The sequence below is a fragment of the Eubalaena glacialis genome, chromosome X (assembly GCF_028564815.1).
Source record: "Eubalaena glacialis isolate mEubGla1 chromosome X, mEubGla1.1.hap2.+ XY, whole genome shotgun sequence".
Taxonomy (NCBI): Eukaryota; Metazoa; Chordata; class Mammalia; order Artiodactyla; family Balaenidae; genus Eubalaena; species Eubalaena glacialis.
The window spans coordinates 14,987,448-15,008,578 of NC_083736.1; the positions used below are offsets into that span (position 1 = coordinate 14,987,448).

Sequence of the window (21,131 nt, forward strand, 5' to 3'; positions counted from 1 at the left end):
AAAAACAGGGCTGAGAAGGAGACTAACATTTTAAAAACTCTTCTGTCTTCCCATAGAAAATAAAACAACGGCCTCATTTCCTTCCATCCATGAGTCTTTTTATGAGTGATTGTTGTTTGAGGCAAGACTGGGAATCCAAAGGTTTTTAAAGACTTTGTTAGCTTGGTTTTCGACTCAGAAGCCCACCGTGAGTGCTTTTAAGGGCCCGCACGAATCCCAGGAAAGCCCAGGGCCACCCTCTCTGCTTTCTCTCTGCTCCGTCTCCCTCCCTGGCTGGCTTTCCCTCTCCCTTCTCTCCAGCCCTCAGGTGCTTGGAAGGCTGAGGAGTCGGTCTGGCTCCGGGTTCCAGGCAGACTTTCTGTTGATCTGGGCTGTCCTAACGCATCCCAAGCCTCGCACCCAGCAGTTCCTCTTCAGACGCGAAGTCGCCCCTTCTGGCTCTCGCTGCACGTGGTTATGGAGCAGGAGAAGGGAGCTGACGCTGTTAGTTGTGTCAGCGTTCTCTCTGGACTGCAGAACAAACGCTCTTCTCGGACTTCCCCTTCGTCTCTCTCCTTTCCTTCTCTCCTCCCTCCAGCTTTTGTGCATGGATTCAGTTGCTGGGTTCAGGTGGGAGGTGAAGCATGTGCTGGGATGACATAAAGGCTGTGAGAGCAAAGCGGTCGAAGTCTCTGACTTCTCCCTTTCTTGCCAAGAGGACGATCTGAACAGGCTCCAGGATGGCTGATGTGTGTGAAAGGGTTCGCAGATACTTGCCATGTACTATTACTGTTGTTATTGGCCTCGCAAGAGTCTAACATGTTGATACAGGTGGTGTGTGCGCTGGGGCTGGGAGGGGATCCGATATTGATTTGCAACCTGCAAAGAGCAAACTTCAGTTGTATCCTGCCCCTCATCCTTTCAGCGTGCGCACAAATATTTGCAGACCTGTTGAGTGGCTCAGCCTCGCACCAACCTAGCATTTTTCCACAACCAAGTGAACCAGCCCCAGCCTGGTGAGGAGAATGGGGGGAGGGGGAGCGGCGTGGGGCAGCCGTGGGGTGATGGGATGGAGTGTATCCCTTCTCGCGGCTGGACCGTTGGCACCGGGGCTGGGCTGCTGTGGCTCCCTGAGTGTTAGTGTTTGGCCCGCTTCCTGTCTCTGGCGGCGTGCTGACAGTTGCCATAGCCACGTGGCACGTGGCAGAGCTTCTCCAACTGGCAGGGCCTGAGAGTCTGCATTTCTAGCAAGCTCCCAAGTGAGGCCGGTGCTGCTGACTCCCTGGCCTATATTGCACTTGGAGCAGGGAGGCTGTAAAAAAGTACCACTGCTTTGGGAACTCCTCCAGGGCTGAGGAAGGAGAGTGCAGCTAAGCCCCTCCTCTGGAGACAGGGTGTGTCGGAGGCTGCCCTGGAGTCCTGATTTGCCATTCAAGTGAACCCCTGAGGGATTAGCAGCTGGCCCAGCACTTGGGTGAGACCATCTCCCCCTCCAGGGGGGAGTCCCGGAGGCAGCGCAGATGTTGTGTGAAAATCTGCCACCCTCCTTGCCGAAGGTTGCCCTCTCTCGCCCTCCCACCCCCCTGCTCTGCCTGCCGACTTAAGCAGATCAGCTTTCAGCTCCCTGGGACTCCAAGAGGGCTTTGGATGAAAGAAAAGGCCCGTCCTTAAGAAGCAGAGCGGGAATCCAAGCATGCCTCTCGCCTGCTGCATGCCCAAGAATGCAGGTATTTGGGGTTTGCAGCATTTCCTGGCAAGACAAAGGGGAAGGGGAGCCGGCGTTGGCGGGGGAGGAGGCCGGCCTGTTGGGAGAGGGGCTCGCGCTGCAGCAGCGTCCTATTCTGGGGGGAACGAGGAGAAAGCGAGCCCTTTCACAGGAACAGACGTGAGCGAGGGAGGCCATGCCTGACCCTCAGGGATGACCTTCACATTTGTGCTCAGCGGCTCCTAAGCTCTGGGGACTTTGGGTTGTTCTTTCTGGCTGGCCAACTTGGCAACTTTGTGTTCCTTCTGAGGTGCTGGACCACTTAAGACAGAGAGGACAAGCCTTTCTTCCTCCTCCTCTTCTGCTCTGACGGTGGCCTGTCTTCCAAGAGGGCCCAGAGGGTATCCCAAGGTGCGGTCAGGGCAGGATTCTCAGGCTCTGGCCTGGGCGGCTGGGGGAGGCTAGGCTCGGCCCCGCGTCCTGCACCGGCTGGCGCTGGGCCTAGCCTGCTGGTCCCTCGCTTCTCCTCCATCACCCTGCCCCCGCTGTCTTGTTGGAATTCCTCAGTGTCCTGCCCTCATCCTGAGATCACACACAGAGATTTCTTTCTCTCCTTGTGGCCCCCAAGCAGCCCTGAAGTGGGAGTCCCCAGACCCAAGTTCCCCAATGTCTAGTTTCTATTCCACCTTCAATGGCCTTAACCTGTTTGGGGCCATCTTGACTTCTTTGGTCGTAAACACCCCTTCCTGATAGTTCTTCACTACATAAGGTCAGCCACACAATTGAACCTGTTTGAAAAGTGTTGAACTGTTTGCACTATACGTCCTGTACTGTGGTTAGTCCTTCCATTTTAACTCAGGCTCCTGCATGGCAGGGACAGTACCTTTCTTATATTTCTTCTAGAGACGCCACCACCATCCCCGTCACGGTGAGCACTCAGCAGGGCAGGGGCGGCGTGATGGCTGAAGCTGGCGCTCTCCTTGGCCCGGCTAAGCCACCTGAGTGCACGTTTGCCTCCACTGTCTCTGCGGAGACTGAGGCAGTGCGTGGCCATGCTCTAAGGACCACGCGTTGGCCTAACCACTACCAACATGGTCGTCTGCAGCCCTGCTCTGTGACAGTGTTGCTCCGCCCTGCCATCTGACAGCACTCCCTCTGAGTTGCTTTTCCAGGTGTGGTGAGGGGGAGGAAACAGGCCTGTGGACCAGGCAGCTTCTGGTGGGCACCACTGAACCTGTGTCTGCTGCTTCAGGGCATCGCGGTTTCCGAATTTGGGGGGTGGAGAAGTTGTTCAATCCGCATCTCAAATATCATATATGCTTACGATAAATAGCCATTATTTGATGTGCAGGCCACACCTCAGGCCAATTCAGTCAGAATCTCTGGGGATGGACCCAGGCATCAGTGCGTTTCTTTAAAAGCTCCCCAGATGGAGTCCAGTGTGCAGCCAGGGTTGAGAACCACTGCCTTAGGTAAGAAGTAAGAAGTTCGCTCCCACTCTAACCCCCACTTTCCCTCAGGGAACCGAGTGAGACAGTTCAGGACCTAAATTCACACATTTTCATGAGGATCAGTGGATTCAGGGGAGAGTGAACAGCCAGGTAGTGTTCATCAGGCTGGAAGGACTAAGTAATGGGAGGGGGTGTCAAAGGAATAAGGCCCCTCCAGGTGCCTGCCAGACGTTTCCAGTCTATGCTCAAGGAGAAAGATGGGGAAAAGACCTTTAGGACAGCTTGACCCAGTTTTCCTTGGAGACTTGAAGATCCAAGGCATGGGGGTTGCTGGCAGGCCACGGAAGGATGGAGAAGGTGGCAGGGCCACATGGCAGAGGGCTCAAGCTTCTCAGAGCTGCTGGCACTTTGTGAACTTGGCCATCTTCTGGCATTAGTTTCAGCAAGATCATGGCACCCCCGCCAGCTGTGGACAGCTCACAAGTGGGGAGACCAGGCCCTTAATCAAAGATGCCTCCAAGTAGGACTTGGCAGATATTGCATTCAGCACAATAAAAGCTGAGGGGAAAATGACTGCTTTTTGCTTCAACACAAATTTTATTACACCAGGTTTCATTATAAAAATGTAATAGTTTTGGTTGTGTGTTTATTACATAAACAGTAGAGTTACTCTGATCTTCACCATCTTTCAAACCGGAATCTCAAAGGGAGTTTTATTTACTAGATTTAAAGCCATGGAACAATTGTTTCATACGATTGCCTTATAAGCACAGGAATAATTCAGGGAAAAATAAAACTCTCTGCTTTCTTTCCTTCTCAGCCCCTGCTGAATCTCCCCAACCCAGAGGCAGGCACAGCCATGTGCTGACCATGGTAGCTCCTGTAGCTGATAAGCTATATCTGGGTAGACTTCAATGGGATAGTGCGGTCTTCAGGAGGAGAGGAGAGTGGGACTCAAGCTTCAGGCTCCTGTTGGGTGTCATGGTGGCTTGGGCAGGTGTGAGAACCACTTAAGCTGATCAGGCAAGCTCTTAGGGCCCAGACCCCTACGCCAACCCCTAGTCAGGGGCCAGAGGGCCCAACAGCTAATGCCATTATTTATGCCCCGATCTCTGGGCATTCATATTTACCAGAAGCGAAGCTTTCACATTAGTATGAATGTCAGCTCAGGTCCATTGGTTCGTTCCTGGGAACTCCACATTCAGAGGGAGTGAGGTGTAGACTGCCACCATCTTATGACAAAGTCTGTTTTGTCCATTTTATTGGTGTTTTCCATTTTTAATTCATTTATCTGGTTTTATATCCACTTACTTGAGATTTTAAACTTTTTTTTTTCTATTTCTTAAGTTGAATCCTTAATTTAAGAAATAAATATGAGAATTGATAGCTATAAATTGACCTCAGAGTACAGCTTTGGTAATTTCCATTGGTTTTACTATGTGGGCTCGTTGTTAAGGGTTTCATCCTCTAGATAGTTAGGTTTTATGAGAGGCAGCATGGTGTGGGGATGCTTTAGTATCTGCCAGATCTGGATTTGAATCCTTACTCTGCCATTTATCAGTTGTGTGACTTTGGTCAAGTTACAGTTGCAACTTCCTTATTTCTAAAATAGAGATGTTAAAAATCTGCCTTGTATATTCTTTAAATGAGGATGAAATGAAAGAATGCAGGCAAAGGACTTAGCATAGCTCACCTAGTAACTGCTCCATCCATAGTAGCTATGGATAATAATCATATTTAAAATAATATGCCTTTGGCACAGGCAAAAGCTTCATGGCTGGGAAGCTGCTCTCCATTTGCATGTCTTAGGCAGAGGGCCAGGACAGTGGGCATCTTTTCTGGATCAACCCACTTATCCTAATGTCCTCCAGAGGCACTAGCAGATGGGACATGAAAATACCAACAGTGTGCCTAGGGAAGGGCATGCAGCCAAGTGTTACACTGGATTGAGCATGCTGAGGCAAGCCAGGAAAAAACTCGGCATAACACAAAAATTCACCATTGAGAAATTCCTCCAAAATTTCTTAGTCTCTGTCTCTTGTGGAATGTTCCTCAGTAGAATATTTGAGCTGCTCTGTCCCAGACCTGGCTTCTTTCCCGGCTACCCAACTAGGTCACTTCCCACTCTGTAAGGGCCTTGACTGCTTGGCATGGCCAGGGCCTTGAAGGAGGCGAGCATCGGGGGAGGTAAACTTTATGGGGAAGCATCTCTGTGCAGGGCACCAGGCTTGGCTGTGGGCCTCAGACATGACTAAGACACTGTTCTGCCCTTGAGGACTTCCAAGTCAGGAGGATACTGACCCATGAGTACCAGAAAGGCTGGTCACAGTACCTCAGGGCCCAGCCACAGGAAGAAGGGACCAACTCTCCCTCGTCGGGTGTGGCATGGCAGGCCAAGTGTAGCCGATGGAGCCAGGGGACCTTTGAACTGACTACGTTAGGGTAAATAGGTTAAGGTGTATCAAGTTTTGGGTGGATTTTTGTTTGTGGGGTTTTTTGTTTGCTTGTTTGCTTGTGTGTTTTGTCTTGTTTTTGAGAACACGATAGAATGAGCTCACTCTGATGATCTTCAAAACTAAAAAAGAAGTACCTAGTTTCTAAAACCAAGTGAAACATCTTTTATAGAGTCAGTATTTTGCAGAAAATCAAAGTCTATTTACTTGGGATTGATTCTTGCCTTCTCTAAGTCGGGGTGGGGGGAGTGGTGGAGAGGTAGAGGAGATGGTAAGATTAGGGAGGGCTAAGGCTGCAGAAAGCCAGAAGCAAGTGTAATCTGCTGTCCACACTCTACGCTGCACAGCCTGTCTGTATGTAAACTTACGTGGAAGTTACTTGTCTGTGATTAAGGCAGAATCTTTGGGTCTTCTCTGAAACTGAACTGTGCTTCTGAATACTCTGTCGGGTAGCCTGGCTCTCTCCCTCCTGGGTGCCTCTTTTTGGGTCAGCAGGGATACTGAGAAAGTCTACTCTCCTGAGGGATGCTGGCCTTGCATGTGGCTATAACTCACTGACCTTGAGTGTGGTGACAACCACTGGCTCCCAAAATGGCAGAAAGGAGATGTGGAAGGGAATTCATCTCAGCCATATCCTCTCACATCTGAAACACAGGACTGGTTCTTCAGCATCCAGAGGCCAAATGTCAAACACCAATAAGGGGAAAGATGCAAATGTTTCCTCAGCTTTGAGGAACTGAGGCCTCCCAGGAACGTTATCTTTGCTCACTTCTGGCCCCCACTCTACAACAGAGCGAGGAAGAGGTTTTGATTTATTCATAAAGATAGAGTAAATCACTCTTCTCTCACCACCTCGTCTTTGTGTTATGCTTGCCATGGATGGCATTTGGCCTGTAACAACTAGGATCCCTCTTCCATCTAAGTTTTTATCCCTGGAAACCTTCACCAGCAAGATAGAGCTGGATGATTAATTTTGAAATAAGGATGTGCTCGAGAACAGGCTAGGGGCACACATCAACAGCCACAGGACCCTTGGCTTAAATGGTTAATAAATTACTCATCCCAACTAATGCAGGCCTATAGCTCCTGCTCCGAAAGCCAGAGGTGATGATGGGGGCCACGGGTTTCTGGTACTTTCCACAGCTACCTTGGAAAGCAAGCAAAATGGCCAGCTGGGAGAATTAAGATTAATTGTGTACTGAATGCTTTTCCTTGAAAAGAAGTTGACTTGTAGCTTTTCTTGATTAGCCTTTTTATTTTTCCCTTCTGCTGCTGCCACTGCCGCTGCTGCTGCTTTTTTTTTTTTTTTACACTAAAGACATCACGGGCAAGAAGAGGAGATTTTATTTTGAAGAACAATGATCACATTAACAAGGTGACAGCAGATAAGCTAAAAGTCACTCCATTTTCTGCTGGGGAAAAATGTGCTCTGCCGCCAAATCACATCCGCTTCTCTTTGTCTCCTTTTAGAGGAGGGTGGCCGGCCCAGCCACTGATGGACTCAAAAGAAATCACTGGCAGATAAGATACACCCTTGATTCATATAAGAAGGGAAGCTTTTGAGTTCAATGATAAAAAAAATGACTTTCCTGTTCCACAGCATTCTTGTGGCTGGAACTCTCTGTACAACGGTGACATTTCTCTACCCTTGGTCCAGAGTATCAAGCAGAAAATAACTATGAAATTTGAAACTTGGTAAAAGGCGAAAATCCAACTCATTGCAGTTTAATAGATATCTAGGCCTGGATCAGACTCTGTAGGTACAGGATCTCCCTACATCCTGCTCTATATTGGGGGCAAAACTGAGGACTCACCCTACCTTTAAGGTATTGTAGCCACATCCAAAGACCCAACCAGCACTCAGTGAAAGAGCAGTCAAACCAAACTGGTGTATGACTACGAGTCCAAGCATGTCTATTAAAAAACAAACAAACAAACAAACCAAGCTTCAGAATGACTGAAGAGAAAGTGAATGAGGGATGGAGGAGGTGAAGAGGGAAAGGGAAGGAGGCTCCCTGAAGGAGGTGAGATTTACGTTGATGGATTGGTAGGAATTTGTTGGCCAGGAGAAGCATTCCAGGGTCATAGCTCTCTAAGCTGAGGTTCCTTTGGCAAAATCTCATAGGCTTGTTGTGAAGACTGAATGATGTAATGAAAATAAAGCACAGAGCACAGTGCTTGGCACATGATAAGGACTGAATAACTGTTTGCTGTCGTCATCATCATCATCATCAGGAGATGGTGTTGTGAGTAAAACTTGCAGGGTCCTTCCTAGGGAAGGGAGGCTATTAGAGGTCCTTTTCCCTCTAATTTTACCCCTTTTTCTGAGACTTGACTCTCATCTTTAATATCTTGGCAGACTTTGGTCAATATTAGTTCACCTCCGGCAAAATGAAAGCAGATTCAACCAAGTATCAACAGATGTTTTTAACGCTACTCCATTTCTCAATATAACACCTTATACACTGGTTTATAATTTCAGTAGTGGGTGGATATTTGCACGGAGGTATAAATATAAAATCAATGGCTTATGCTAGCATTTCTCTTGGGTCTTTGTTTTCAACAACTCATTTCAGCAACTTCAAAAAATATTCACTCGATATTTTTTTCTTCTAATCTGTTTATCCTCCTGTGGTTTCATTTGGGTCACAAAGGAAAGGTATTTCTGGAAAGAAGCAATGAAACTTATTTCTTCTAAAGTTTAGCAGTTACAGTAGAAGGCTAAGTACTTTGCATCATAAATGATTAATATACTGTTTTTGAGAGGGGTCTGTCCATTGACATTGGGGGCTGAGGAGATTTGGGGCCCAGAGGTTGGGGAAAACCAGGATGTTAATATTAAAAGTCATTTAATGGCCCCTTATTGTGTGCTCAGCAGGGCTATGCAAATTGCTCTGTCACAGTCGCTCCTCTTCACAACCCTCTGAGGCAGGCACAATTATGCTCGTTCCCTAGATGAGGAAAATGAGGCTTAGGGTATTTACGTAACTTGCCCAAGATTACAGCTCAGACGATACAGAGCCAGGACTTGGACACAAGTCTGTCTGGTTCCAAAGCCCAGGCTTTTTACCACCAGGTTATACTGCCTGTAAGGATTTGAAAATAATGACTCCGAACTAAATGTGGGAGTGATATTTTTAGGTTATCATACAGGTTAAGAGTTAAAAGATGTGCTATGGCTTACGCTACAGTCTCTGCTTAGGTCATCCAAAGTGAAGGAAACTTAGTTTTTATTTGAAGGAGCAAAAACCGACCAGCAGAGATGGCCCCGACCAAAATATGAGACTGTGAGCTGAGGTGTCAGACAAGGGATAGAACCAGTAGTGTCCCGTGTCTTCAGAAAACAAGAGTGGAGTAGGTAAGGCCTTTGACTTTCTCTTTCAGTTCCTAAGCTAGTTAACTTGACTGCCTGTAACTGATATATTTATTACCCAGCATTGTTTATCAGTGACATATTGTCCAAATATTCATTTCCTAGGAGAGGGTTGTAAATGTCTTCTGGAATCATAAAAGGTGATGGATTAACAAGTGCTAGAGGTGGTGGCAGGTCAAGGAGTTACAATGCAGGATTTCCCACGCCGCTGCTTGCAAGTGTCGGCAGTTCACATGTTGTTTCTCAGTGGTGAGAAAGGGGATAGTCTGTCCTCTGATGTCCTAACTTCAGCGTCCCGGTGAAGGTGTTTGCAGGGATTATACTTTATCTCATTCAAAGTTTTTGAGCAAAGTAACAAGTAGCAGGTATGATTACAGCTCTTCCTGGAGTTGCAAAAATCTGATTTTAAATGTCTCCCTTCTACACTTGGCCATCTTCATACCATCATCTGCTTTCCCAGAGTTCCCAAGGCCACTTGCTCTGGATAGCTACCCAGCTGCTCTGTGCTGACAGCACTACCTGTTGGTTAGAACAGAGAACTCCTGGACTCATCATCCTTTCTAGTACTTTGAGATGAAAATGCATGTGTCCCTGAAGTTCCCTACGCCAGCCGGGAGTTTCAGCTGTGCAAAATTGTTTGCATTTTCTCATCACATCACGCTGTCTCACACACCCCCAGGCCGGTATACACTGTTCCCTCCCTAGAATGTTTTTGTGACCAGTTTCACACTAGTCCGTTTGGAAGCCTTGGCTTAAGCATCACCTTCCTTGGGAAGCCCTTCCTGAAATTGCCCAGGGGGATTTTGACATCTCCCCTTCCATAGCCCGTATGCTATACATGCCTATATTTTAGTGGTGCTTCCAAGGGCAGGCAGAGGATGAACTAGTACCCCTAAGGTGGAGATGGAGACGGGTAGACTCAGGTATGGCCCAAAGCAGCCTTCCAGAGATCTTTAAGATTTCTTATTGTATGCATCTATAAAATCTGCACTATTCTCTACATTGTTTAATATAAAACAATCTCCCCCCAAACAATTATTGAGTAGAACTAGTGGTCCAGGAAGATTCCCCACATTTATCCTGTGACTTCCTGAACCCTCAGGCACAACACACTGTATCTCGGGAGTATGTGTAAGTCCCTCTGAAAACCGTGTATAGCACAGTGTCTTTCTAGTCGGTTGTTCTATGAGCTTCTTCAGAGCAGGGACTAGGTCTTTCATCTCTGCTATAATATTTATAAGATTTTAGATACTCAAAAAATTTTTCTTGAATGAGTGAATCTTTCTAGTGATCTTGGGCATAATAAAGAACCAGTGTTATTAATCCTCAAAGAGATAAGACACTCCAGTTGTAGACCCCAAGGTCTCCATCAGCCCGCTATTCTGTCTAGTTATTCTTGCATTTCATTGGGCACTGGCATTTAAGATTAATTTTTAAAACCATCTTCTGGAGTTATGTTAACATTTATTCACTACCATGGTACCGGTATTGTTTTCCACTCTTGTTCATGGCAAATGCATATTTCCCCAGCAATACTGTGGAAGAAAGAAGCCTTGATGGGCAAACTTGGAACTCTAAATGCTATTTGTCACTTCTTTTCCATGGGAAAATTTTGTCTTGAATTAAAAAGAAAAACTTAGAGATGAACTCTGGAACACTCTGAGGCTGGAGACTGACTGTATTCAAGCTTCTGTTTATAGGGCTTACTGCCCACAGCCTGAGGGAAGGGGAAGGAGGCCTAAAGCCAGAGTCACAAAGTGACATCCAGAATCACTGGAGTGGTCAGGGATGACCTCAGATTGGTCCTTCCTTCGGGTCTCTCGGGTTCTACCAGCATCATCATTGGGCTACCTTGGGTGTGTAATGTACATCCCAGGAAGCCAGAAACATTCATTCTTACACATTCTACTGACATTTGCATCTGTATGATCCTAAAACTCTTGTTTCTCTCAGGTTCAGACAAATGAACACCTGAAGCATCTATTATCTCTCCTTTAAAAAAAAAACTCAATTAAAAAAATCTTAAGTTTCTTAATAAATATTTGAGTAAAGGAGCTCCTCTTGCAAAGCAAGTTGCAAAGCAACTTTCAACACATGATCCATTTATTATGAAATTATTCTTCAGAAACTTCCCACTGGTACCCTTCCTTCTTTAGAAATCAGTTACTCTTCGTAGAAATGCAACACCCTGCAAGAACAGGCCAAACTATGCCTCAATTGTCCTCTGTGTCACACTCCAGCTGGCTTCTCTAGCGTAGCTTCTGGTACATCATAGGGAGCGCACCCGGTCATTTCTCTTTCTGTTGTTCAACTTGACCCCATCCTTAAATGAAGAAACCTTCCCTCCCAGTTGGGCATGTAATAACTATTTTTCCGTTTCCTCTGATCTGGATGTTTCAGTTCTGATTCCACCTGGAAGGCAACTCATGGAGGTCCCAGCCCAGAGCCTGAATCCATGTTCTTAAACTGGGCAAAGTTGTTGGGAAGCAGGGTCACAGCCTGAACTGGGAGAAGCTGCAAACACTGATGAAGAGAGGGTTGTTTTTTTTTTTTAATTCATTAAGTTTCTCAGTAAAACATCCCCTTTTCTGGAACATAATTAGTACGTGTTGAACCACAAATGTAGAAAAATCATTGAGGGTACAGACCAACATATGTTCACAGAGCTACAAAGAAGGTTTCTTTCTTTCTCCTTTTCCTTTATATGCTCCTTATAAAACCTTCCCAGAGTCAACTAACAGGGACCCCCTTTCATCACATACACTTTTTCCCAAGAAGTAAAATAAACTAAATTAATTCATTCACTCAGCACTGTAAATACCAAATGAAAAAACCATAGGTGTATAGCTGTAAATACTGCCTCTGTAATTATTTTTTGTGTTTGTATAACTAGAGGACACCGAGAGAAAGAAAAGAGAAATTATTCAAAGTTCCAAGGTTCCCAGGTTTACTAAGAAAATTAGAAAAGAAAAAAGCCCAAGCATCCACATGCGAAGATAGCTGAATAATCAACTCATATGTTACTTTCCAGCATTTTCTTCAAAAGAAATGGCTTTTGATGAAACTGCTAGGAACTCCAAATGCTGAACGTTTTTCCTATTAAATGAAGTTAGTAATTAATGTAGCAATTAAGAGTGCAGGAATTGATTTCACTATGTTGAAATTGCAACGTACAGCCAAGGTTGAGAACTACTGTTTGAGGTATTGAGTTGTAACCGTTATTTCTTCCTTTCTTAGATTGTTGAGTGTGGCCCTAATTTAGTTTGTAATTATTCTTTTCTTCCTTTTGAGGGTCTCCATCTGTAAGTTTCCCAGGTGTGTGGGAAGGAGAAGGGTATGCATCTCTTTCCCCCTGCCCACCTGTGTCTTTGGATACCCTATCTTCTTAAGAAGACAGCCATGACCGTAGTTGTCGAATATTACAAAACTGACACCACACCCTAATATACTGTAGTTCTTCTTGTTCCAGGGCGTTACTCCTCTTTTTCCCTGAGGGGGTTCTGGGGTTGAACACATCCTCTCTCCTTCACTTTCTTCTATCCACTGATCGACTCTTGAGGGCGGCTCTGGGCCACTCCCCTTGGCGAGTCTTTTCCCCAAACCACGTGACCCAACATGAGCCTGACAAGCCCAGGACTGAGGAGGGAAGGTGGGTTTCTGGGACTGAAGGCTATTCATAGGAAGTGTCTCTGAACTGGCACTTTCACGGGGTGAGAGTGCCGTGATAAATAAATGAGATGATGTGAAGACTTTGAGCTATGGCAATATTTGGACCCACCAAAAAGAAATTAGTTTTTTTAAAGAAGGTTTTAGTTTATTGATATCTGCACTTAAATTAACAATTCTCAACCCTTAGTATCTGTTTTGACAAGTGGTTAAAAATGTAATGAACTTCCTCAGTTGGTCTTTTCTGTGTAACAAAACACCCCAGTATTTAATGGGTGGTCCTTCTGGTTGAGCCCTGCAGGGCTTGCTTATGTGTCTGTAGTCACTCAGTTGGCACTAGATGCCCTAGGGCGGCCTCATTCACATGTCTGGTGGTTAGCAGGCTATGGGTCAGAATGAGGGGGAAAGTGGGCCCCATGTGTCTCATCAGCCAACAGAATAGCCTAGCCCAGCCTTCTTCACAGAGTGGCAGTAAGCCTGGGTAGGCACCAAGATCAGCAGGAGTAGAAGTTGGAACGCATCTTGAGGCCTAGGCTCAGAACAGGTTCAATGTCACTTCCACTACATTCTGTTGGCCAAATTAAGTCACAAGGCCTGCTCAGATTCAGGGTGGAGAAATAGATTCCACCTTTTGATGGGAAGAGCTGAAAAGTACTGAAGCTCTTTTTTGAAATCTATACAATAACCAAGCACCCTTATTTGCAATTTTTAAAATATATAAATTAAAATGGATTTGGATTCCATATATATGTGTTAGCATATGGTATTTGTTTTTCTCTTTCTGACTTACTTCACTCTGTATGCCAGACTCTAGGTCCATCCACCTCACTACAAATAACTCAATTTCGTTTCTTTTTATGGCTGAGTAATATTCCATTGTATATATGTGCCGCATCTTCTTTATCCATTCATCTGTTGATGGACACTTAGGTTGCTTCCATGTCCTGGCTATTGTAAACAGTGCTGCAGTGAACATTGTAGTACATGACTCTGTTTGAATTATGGTTTTCTCAAGGTATATGCCCAGAACCTAGGGGCAGAACAGGAATAAAGATGCAGACGTAGAGAATGGACCTGAGGACACGGGGTGGGGGAAGGGTAAGCTGGGAAGAAGTGAGAGAGGAGCACTGACATATATACACTACCAAATGTAAAATAGATAGCCGGTGGGAAGCAGCCGCATAGCACAGGGAGATCAGCTCGGTGCTTTGTGACCACCCAGATGGGTGGGATAGGGAGGGTGGGAGGGAGACGCAAGAGGGAGGGGATATGGGGATATATGTATACGTACAGCTGATTCACTTTGTTGTACAGCAGAAACTAACACAACATTGTAAAGCCAGTTACACTCCAATAAAGATGTTTTTAAAAAATGGATTTAGAGTTCTTCCACTAATAAGGTAACTCTCACCTGCATTCAAATAGACTTTGTAAGTGGGACAGAAGGGGTAGGAATTGCCCGTGGCCATGACAATGAGTGATCCGTGTAAATACTATCTACCATGTGGGTCATAGTGTTAAAAGATTATGAACAGCTATCCAAAAGGCAGTGTGGTGAGGTGGAAAGAGCATGAGCCTTGGAATCAGACAGATCCAAGTTCAAACTCCATCTCCCCAACTTTTAGCCGGATGGCCTTGGACAAGTTACTTAACCTCTCTAAGCATCAATTTCCTCAACCATAAAACAGGAATAGTAATACCTAAGGCATAGGGCTGTTGTGAGGATTAAATGAGATTATGGTATAACACCCAGTACATAGTAAAGAGCCATTTCATGCTAGTTTCCTTCCCCATCCCCTTAATTTTTTGAAATTCATGTGCAGTGGACGTAGTAACTTCTACTTAGAATCAAAGCTGCCCAGTTGCTTTCTCTGCCAGCTACCAGTTTTTCTTTTTCCACATACTGTATATTTTAGAGAGATGACCGTGATATAGTATTTTTCAACCTGGGATCTTGGCAGTATTTGTAGACATAAGCTTACAGGTAACAATTCCAAGACGATTCTTGGTTTCGGTGCTACAAATTATTTCACATTTTTGCATTGTGCATAGGTTGGTTTTCTTTATGGTCTGGATATGCTGAGGAATTCTGGAAACTCACCATCAGAAAAGAAGGCTTTGAAATGATGATGGGAATGATGTTCTCTCAGAAAGGATAAAGTTTGCAAACATCTAGGAGCTCTAAATAGTGAGGTTGGTCTTTGGGGGCTTAAAGCAGGCCAGATTGGGCAAAACCTGTGCTTCTCTGATGCATTCCATGGGGCTCCATTTTGGCTAAATCATCATAATTCCCATCAAGACAGCACAGAATGATAATGGTTTTATTTATTATTTTATATGCATTGCCAGTATATGCAAAGCTTTATAGCTTGCCATAAATCGAGAGGGATTATCACAGCTGTTACTTATTTTAACAGGTCACAATACAGTAGTTGATGCCAGATGGTTTTGAGAATTTTGAGAGAGAAATTTTATACAGGCAGCCATATAGATACTAGCTTGGGTAGTTGGGCCCTGAAATTAATTTACATTTGTTATGACATAAAGTATATATGAATAAACACATAGTTCCTTATGAACGAGTGAGCCACTTTATAGCAGTGATTTCTTGTGGAAGTCGCGGGGTCTCCTGTGAGCAGTGGACGGGGGCAGCAGTAGCGACGTGCTGCTGCTAATAGGAGAGATGAGGAGTAACGCTCCACCACAGCCATAGCTGTGCAGGGACATCCAACTTGCTCCAGGGAAATAAACTTTGGCGGCCAAACTGGGTTTCTGTCATTGGAGCCAAAGAGAGTAAAGCGGGGAAGCCACCTTAGGGAAACATATGGAGAGGGTGTGTATCGTGGAGAGTGGAGCTGGAATTGGGATCCCCAAGGTCACCAACAAGGTCAGCCTGGGGCAAAAAGGTTACCCAGGCTGGGCAGATCCCAGAACATATTATTGCCCTTGCAGATGCTGAAATTTACGTGTAGGGTGGTCAGTTCTGGATGATCAGCAGAAATGGCAAGAAGAAATAAGAACTGATGATGAGGAATCATTTCAGAAGGTGGTGCTGGTTCCAGGTTTCATAGAACAATAGGCTTCCAGCGCGAGAGACCTAGCGAAAACCTCCCAGATCATCTCTACCCTCCTTGTTCTATAGATGAAGAAACAGACCAAAAGGATCACTTACATACGGTCATCTTGGTTCTTTCAATAAAATAGTGAAATCAGACTGTCAGGGTATGTGGAGTCTGTAGGCCTCTCCCCAAATCTCTCCCCTTGATCTGCCCCACCAATGTGTCTCCTGCTGCCCACCTCATGCTGGGAAGGGACTGCATCCCCACCTATCAGAATAATCCAAAGACCAGGTCTAAAGCACAGCTGGGTTTCCTGGTAAATTGTCCCAAGATATAAAGATAATATACCACCTCTGGAACAGGAATAAAATTTTTTAGCCTTTTCCAGTCGATTCTTCCAGCTCCTATAAGATAGGTGTCAACAAAATAAGTAAGCAGGAAAGGCGAGTTTAAAACAGATTTGGGGCATATGATGGGTATCCTCTATGTGTAGAAAATCAGGAAGTGACAGTATTTTGAAAGTTGAATAGCCCATGAATGTCAAGGGACAGAATTAGAACCTTTATTGTAGATTCCCCCCAAGATGACTAGTAGGAGAATTAAAGCTTTGAAAATTTGTAGGCTAGACAATGCCAAAATGCCCCACTCTTTTCAGAGATGCTGAGCTTCCAATAACTTCAGCTCTCTGGAACACAGCACTAAGCCTGAAAGTAAGTGGAAGGAGCTTCCCAAGTCTGCAAATAGTTGTCAGCAAGCCCACGCACTTTCTCACTTAGGTTCTTGCTCAGACCACTAGTAACTCTTCTTCAATGGGCAGATGTTACCCAGCCATGGTCTCTGTTTTCCTCAGCCCACCGTGGATTCAAACTATGGGGAAGGACCTAGAAGAAGGGTGAGAGAGGAATGATAGTGGGGACTAAACATCAGGGAAAGAGCTTGGAAATCCAAAAAGGAGTCTTTGAAATGTGTTGCCATAGAGACCAATAATAAGCCTTCTTGATAAAGACCCTAAGTAATCAGCAAAGCATTAAATTGTGTTTTGTATCATCTGATTAAAGAGATAGGAAAGTGAATTGCTCAAGGTAGGCTAATTCTGGTAATCAACCCCCAACATTTCAGTGGCTTCTTTCTCACACTGCAGTCTAATGCAGGTCGGCATGCAGTCATTTGGTACCCAGGCGCCTTCCATCTTGGGGTTTCTCCACCCTGTAGAGCCTCTGTGTTCCTCCTGCCGGGGAGAGAAGGGAGTGTGTGTAGGAACGGGCAGGAGCTTTTCTGGGCCAGACCTGGAGGCGCACAGCCCTTTCCCACATCCCACTGGCTAGCACACAGTTACATGGCTGCACCTGACTGCGAGGGAGGCTGGCTGGAGGAGAAAGACAGAGACAGTTTGCTGAACAACTAACTAGCCAGTCTCTTCCGGGGAAAGTATAAAATATGCTCTGACACAACAAGGAGCTTCAGTAAACTGCTCTTGGTAGGATAAACTTGAATTGTATGGAAAATCACCTATGGAGACTTATACACTTCCTGGTAATACCAGTTAAAGGGAATAGTCCTGTCCTGAGTCACACTGAAGGATCAGAGGCTGGCAAACTAGGGCCCTCAGGCCAACTCCCACCCCCCGTCTGTTCTATGCATAAAATTTTATTGGAACACAGTCACATCCATTCATTTATGCCTTTTGAGCTATAACAGCAGAGTGGAGTCATGGCAGCAGAGACCGCATGGCTTTCAGAGCCTGAAATATTTATTATCTGGCCCTTTACAGAAGGAGTTTGCTGATCCCTGCTCTAGATCATCACTGTCCTAAAGGGAGGACACATTTGCAGTTCTTTTCCTCCTGAGACCTGGTACCCTTGGCTTACAGAAAAAACAAGCAGAACACCCACATGGGCTGGGATGTAAACTCCGCCCTTAGAATGCCAGCTCCAGCAGGGCCCAGAGTCTGCTCTGTCCCCGCCAGAACCCAGCACAGTAGCTGGCATCTAAGCGATGTTCAATAAGTACTTCTTTTTGGACCCTCAAGCCATAGGAAGCCTCAGGGACCCTAACCACCATAAAGGGGGTAGGGAACTCAGAAAAACTACAATATGAGCATGTGCGGGAAGGTCTCAAGGAAGGAACTATCTTCACTGGGCTTTTATTATGTGCCAGGCACCATCATGGTGCTTTGTCCCTATTATTTTATTTCCTCTTCCTAACAACCCTATAAATTAGGCATTCCTGTTTGCATTTTACAAGTGAGGAAACCAAGGTTCAGGGAAGTCAAATGATTTTCCAAAGGCCATACTGCTAAGAGTGGAGGAGCTAGGATTCAAACACAGGTCTTTCTGGGACCAAAGTCCAAGGTTGTTTTGGGGTTTTTTTCCTCTTTTTTTTTTTTCTCTATACCACAGGACTTGCTAAAACCTTATCCAGATGTAAGTAATCTAGTTATATCATTATTTTCATCACCACTGTTAACAACAACGTCATTATTGTAAAGATCAGTGCGAAGGGGAAGACATGGATGGCCATTTTCATCACTTAATAGAGTTCTGCAGGCCTCACTGCCAAGGCTCTCCCTTGATAGAGCAGCCCTGAAAACCCGGAGCAACGCGGTTCATCTCCTTGGGATGTGTGATTAGTAATTTGGCCACCAGCTCCCCATGATCTTGCCAGGGATCGCTGTAGAGGGTGGCCATTTTGCTTGTCCGAACATAAACTCTCATTTCAGGGCCTGAGCGGTTTGAGTCCACACATGGCGGGGCTCCCCATGCTCTAGTGGAGTCTGTCCCGGAGCTCTCTGCGCACCTTTAACAGGCTCCCGGGTGCTGCTGGTCCTTTGATGAGCAAGTCTAAGGGAAAGACTTCCCTGTTCTTTTCAGCAGCTCTGACTGGCCTCCCCGCCCACCCCACACCCCCCGTGGCCACTCCACTAGGCCTCCTGGAGACTAAGGAGCGGTGGATACTGCCCCCACTGACCCCTCAGTGACGTCTGGCATTCTTGATCATGCCGCCTTCATGAAACCCTTTGGTCCCTCGGTTTCTAAGGGGGGGCCCTCCCACCCTCCTGGTCTGCTGTGTCTCTGACTCCTCTCTCTCTGTCTCTGGTGGGCTCTTTTCCTTTGCCTACCCACCCCTTAAACTTTGGGGTTCATGACTCTTCTCAGCCTCACTGGGGGACTGACAATGCCACCTCCCACTTCATCCCTCCTGACCTAGCCACGCTCTATCTTCCAGGGGGGACTCCAGCCACATTCTCCAGTCTCTGCTGGAGGCTGGCAGCCCTCCGAGGAGGTTGGTGTGAGTGGGGTCAGAGGAGAGCAGCCAACCCAGACTAACTTGGGTTGCATGTGGTACTTATGTGACCACAGTCATAATTCACAGTAATGCCAATTAGGAAATACTCTCTACCAGTGCTTGCGCAAACCTTGTGACTTCTTGTGACCTTGGCAAGTCGGGTGTTTCACCACAATTTGTGAATTATGGAAGAGTCAGGGGCCTCGTGGACGCAGTACTGCTCTGGCATGCAAATCTGCCCAGGGCATAAATCTCCCTATTTGAAAATAGGTAGCCTGGTCAAAAAATAGTCAAGTTTTCCCTAAATGGGTTTCCAAGGCATCAAGACAAATTACCAAAAACTGCCTCCCACAAGGCACATTTTGGATAATTTCATTCACTGGTTTTTCCCTTGTTATATATTAGGATATATCCCGTAAGTATTGTTTTACGTGGCCCTAAATGGCTTTCTGTCTTCTGTGTGTGGTTGTTATATATAGAACCTGCCAGCCTAAGGCATGGGCACACACTGCCATGGCTTTTAACCCTGGTTCATCCTGAGTAGGTTTAATTACCCTTCCCTGGAGATTAGCACGTCGCTGGGAAGGCACTGTCTTTGCAGTGTTTTTAAGCCTGGGCAGGGTGACTTGGGTCTAGGCTGCGAGGTTTCGGAGATGACTAGGGGGAGGGGACGCAATGTTACAATATTCGGGCCGCTCTAATCCTGTTATGCGCGTGGGCACATGCTCCACGCCGGTCTCTGTCCTCCCTCTTGCCCCGGCTGGAGGAGTTGGCACGATCGGCGTCTCTGATTCCTCTGCTGTTGGCCAGAGGCCAGGGAGCCGGGAGGTGAGAAGGGAGCCACGGGGGTGCGGTGCTGAGCAGCCGCGGTCGGTCCAGCCTGATGGTGATGTGCCGAGCCCGCCGCCACGCTGGGCATGGGTAACGCGCAGCACCAGCGGTCGCGCTACCGGAGAAGGAAACGCACAGGTACCAGAAATCCGGATCCGGGATCCTCCGCAGCCCCCCGCTTGTCTCAGTGCACAGGGCCCGCGTTGTGGCCGGCTCCCGCGCGCCACCGAGTTTGGGGCTGGGGTCTGAGTCCTGCAGCTCACTGCGGCTGGCAGCAGGGGACGGATTATTTTTAGCAGGTTCCCTTTAGCCCAGTGGAGCCAGGAGATGCTCACAGAGCTGGGCGGCTGTCTGCAGAGCGTTGGTGCAGCCGTGCCTGCTGCCCGGGAGGTTTGGCTGCCGCAGTCCCCTCCATTCACTGGGCTGTAAATCGAAGCTGTCTACACAGGCAAGGCGCTCGATCCCAGCGTGGCCCTGGGGCTACGTCCCGCCCAGGTCTTCCGGCACCTGATTTCCCAGTGGTCAATTAGGTGTCTCTGCCTGCAGCATTGAAGCAGTGGAGGGGCCAATGCCCCGGCTTTGATGGAGTGCGCCGTGCGCAGAGACCTCCCCAGTCGACTTCCTCATCAGAAGGCAGCATCCATTCATAATTCTCTCTCAGCCTGTGGACCGAGTTTGGCTGGAGCTGGGCATGGACTCCTGCGATCTCCCTTTTTGCATCTGAAGCAGAAACTAAGATAAAAAGGAAAAGGAAGGGGGAATGCGGTCCTAACGCAACGAGGCGCTGAAAAGCCCCCGAGAGGCCTCTCCTTTGCGGGGAGAGGGAGAAGAGGCAGATCGCGAGCCCAGCGCCCCAGCCAGCTGCTGCTTCGCTGCGGAGCCGGCACGCATGCCTACCTCACCTGACGGCCGCATTCCCGGGGAGCCGGCGCGGGGCCCGGCGGCGCGCCCAGGGCGCACGGGCGGTAGGATTTCTACAGCGGGGGAACGAGGCGCCGGCGGGCTTCCCAGGGCCGAGCCCGAGCCTGAGCGGGCACCCGGGGAGGCTAGCCTCGGCGCGGCGCCCCACCGCAACCCCCCGGGATGCTCTGCGACTCACAGCCCAGGCCACGCGGGTGTGTTTGAGATGGGACCAGCGTGGGGGGGGGCGGGGGTATGAGTAGGTGACATCATTTTTAACTAATTTTTCACACCTCTGGGTGGTGGGTGAACTTAGGGAACGGAGGAAGCAAGAGACACAGCCCTGCCGCGCGCTAGCCGCAGAGGAAATAACCCCGGCCGAGGTCTGAGAGCCGGGTTCCCTTGGCAGAGCAGAGTGAGGATGAGCGG

At 47.3% G+C, this 21,131-nt stretch overlaps 1 protein-coding gene and 1 long non-coding RNA gene across 8 annotated transcripts in view; one reads left to right on the forward strand and one right to left on the reverse strand.

Moving 5' to 3' along the window:
* The window catches only part of NHS (NHS actin remodeling regulator), a 339,549-nt gene that overhangs the window by 234,232 nt on the left and 84,186 nt on the right, over window positions 1-21,131 (forward strand). Inside the window, exons 1-2 of one of the 7 annotated variants that reach the window (XM_061179368.1) lie at window positions 19,924-19,940; window positions 20,349-20,917. The exons of 5 other annotated variants lie outside the window; for them this stretch is intronic. In XM_061179368.1, coding sequence (XP_061035351.1) covers window positions 20,692-20,917 — 226 coding nt within the window. In that variant the 5' untranslated portion in view covers window positions 19,924-19,940; window positions 20,349-20,691. Of the gene's footprint in view, window positions 1-19,459; window positions 19,941-20,348; window positions 20,918-21,131 lie in introns of those variants that run through there. One more of the 7 variants, XM_061179370.1, reaches the window with a different exon arrangement.
* Window positions 16,833-21,131, reverse strand: part of LOC133082679 (uncharacterized) — a 91,850-nt gene continuing 87,551 nt past the window's right edge. Inside the window, exon 5 of the long non-coding RNA XR_009698973.1 lies at window positions 16,833-16,914. This is a non-coding gene — a long non-coding RNA (uncharacterized LOC133082679). The remainder of the gene's footprint in view (window positions 16,915-21,131) is intronic.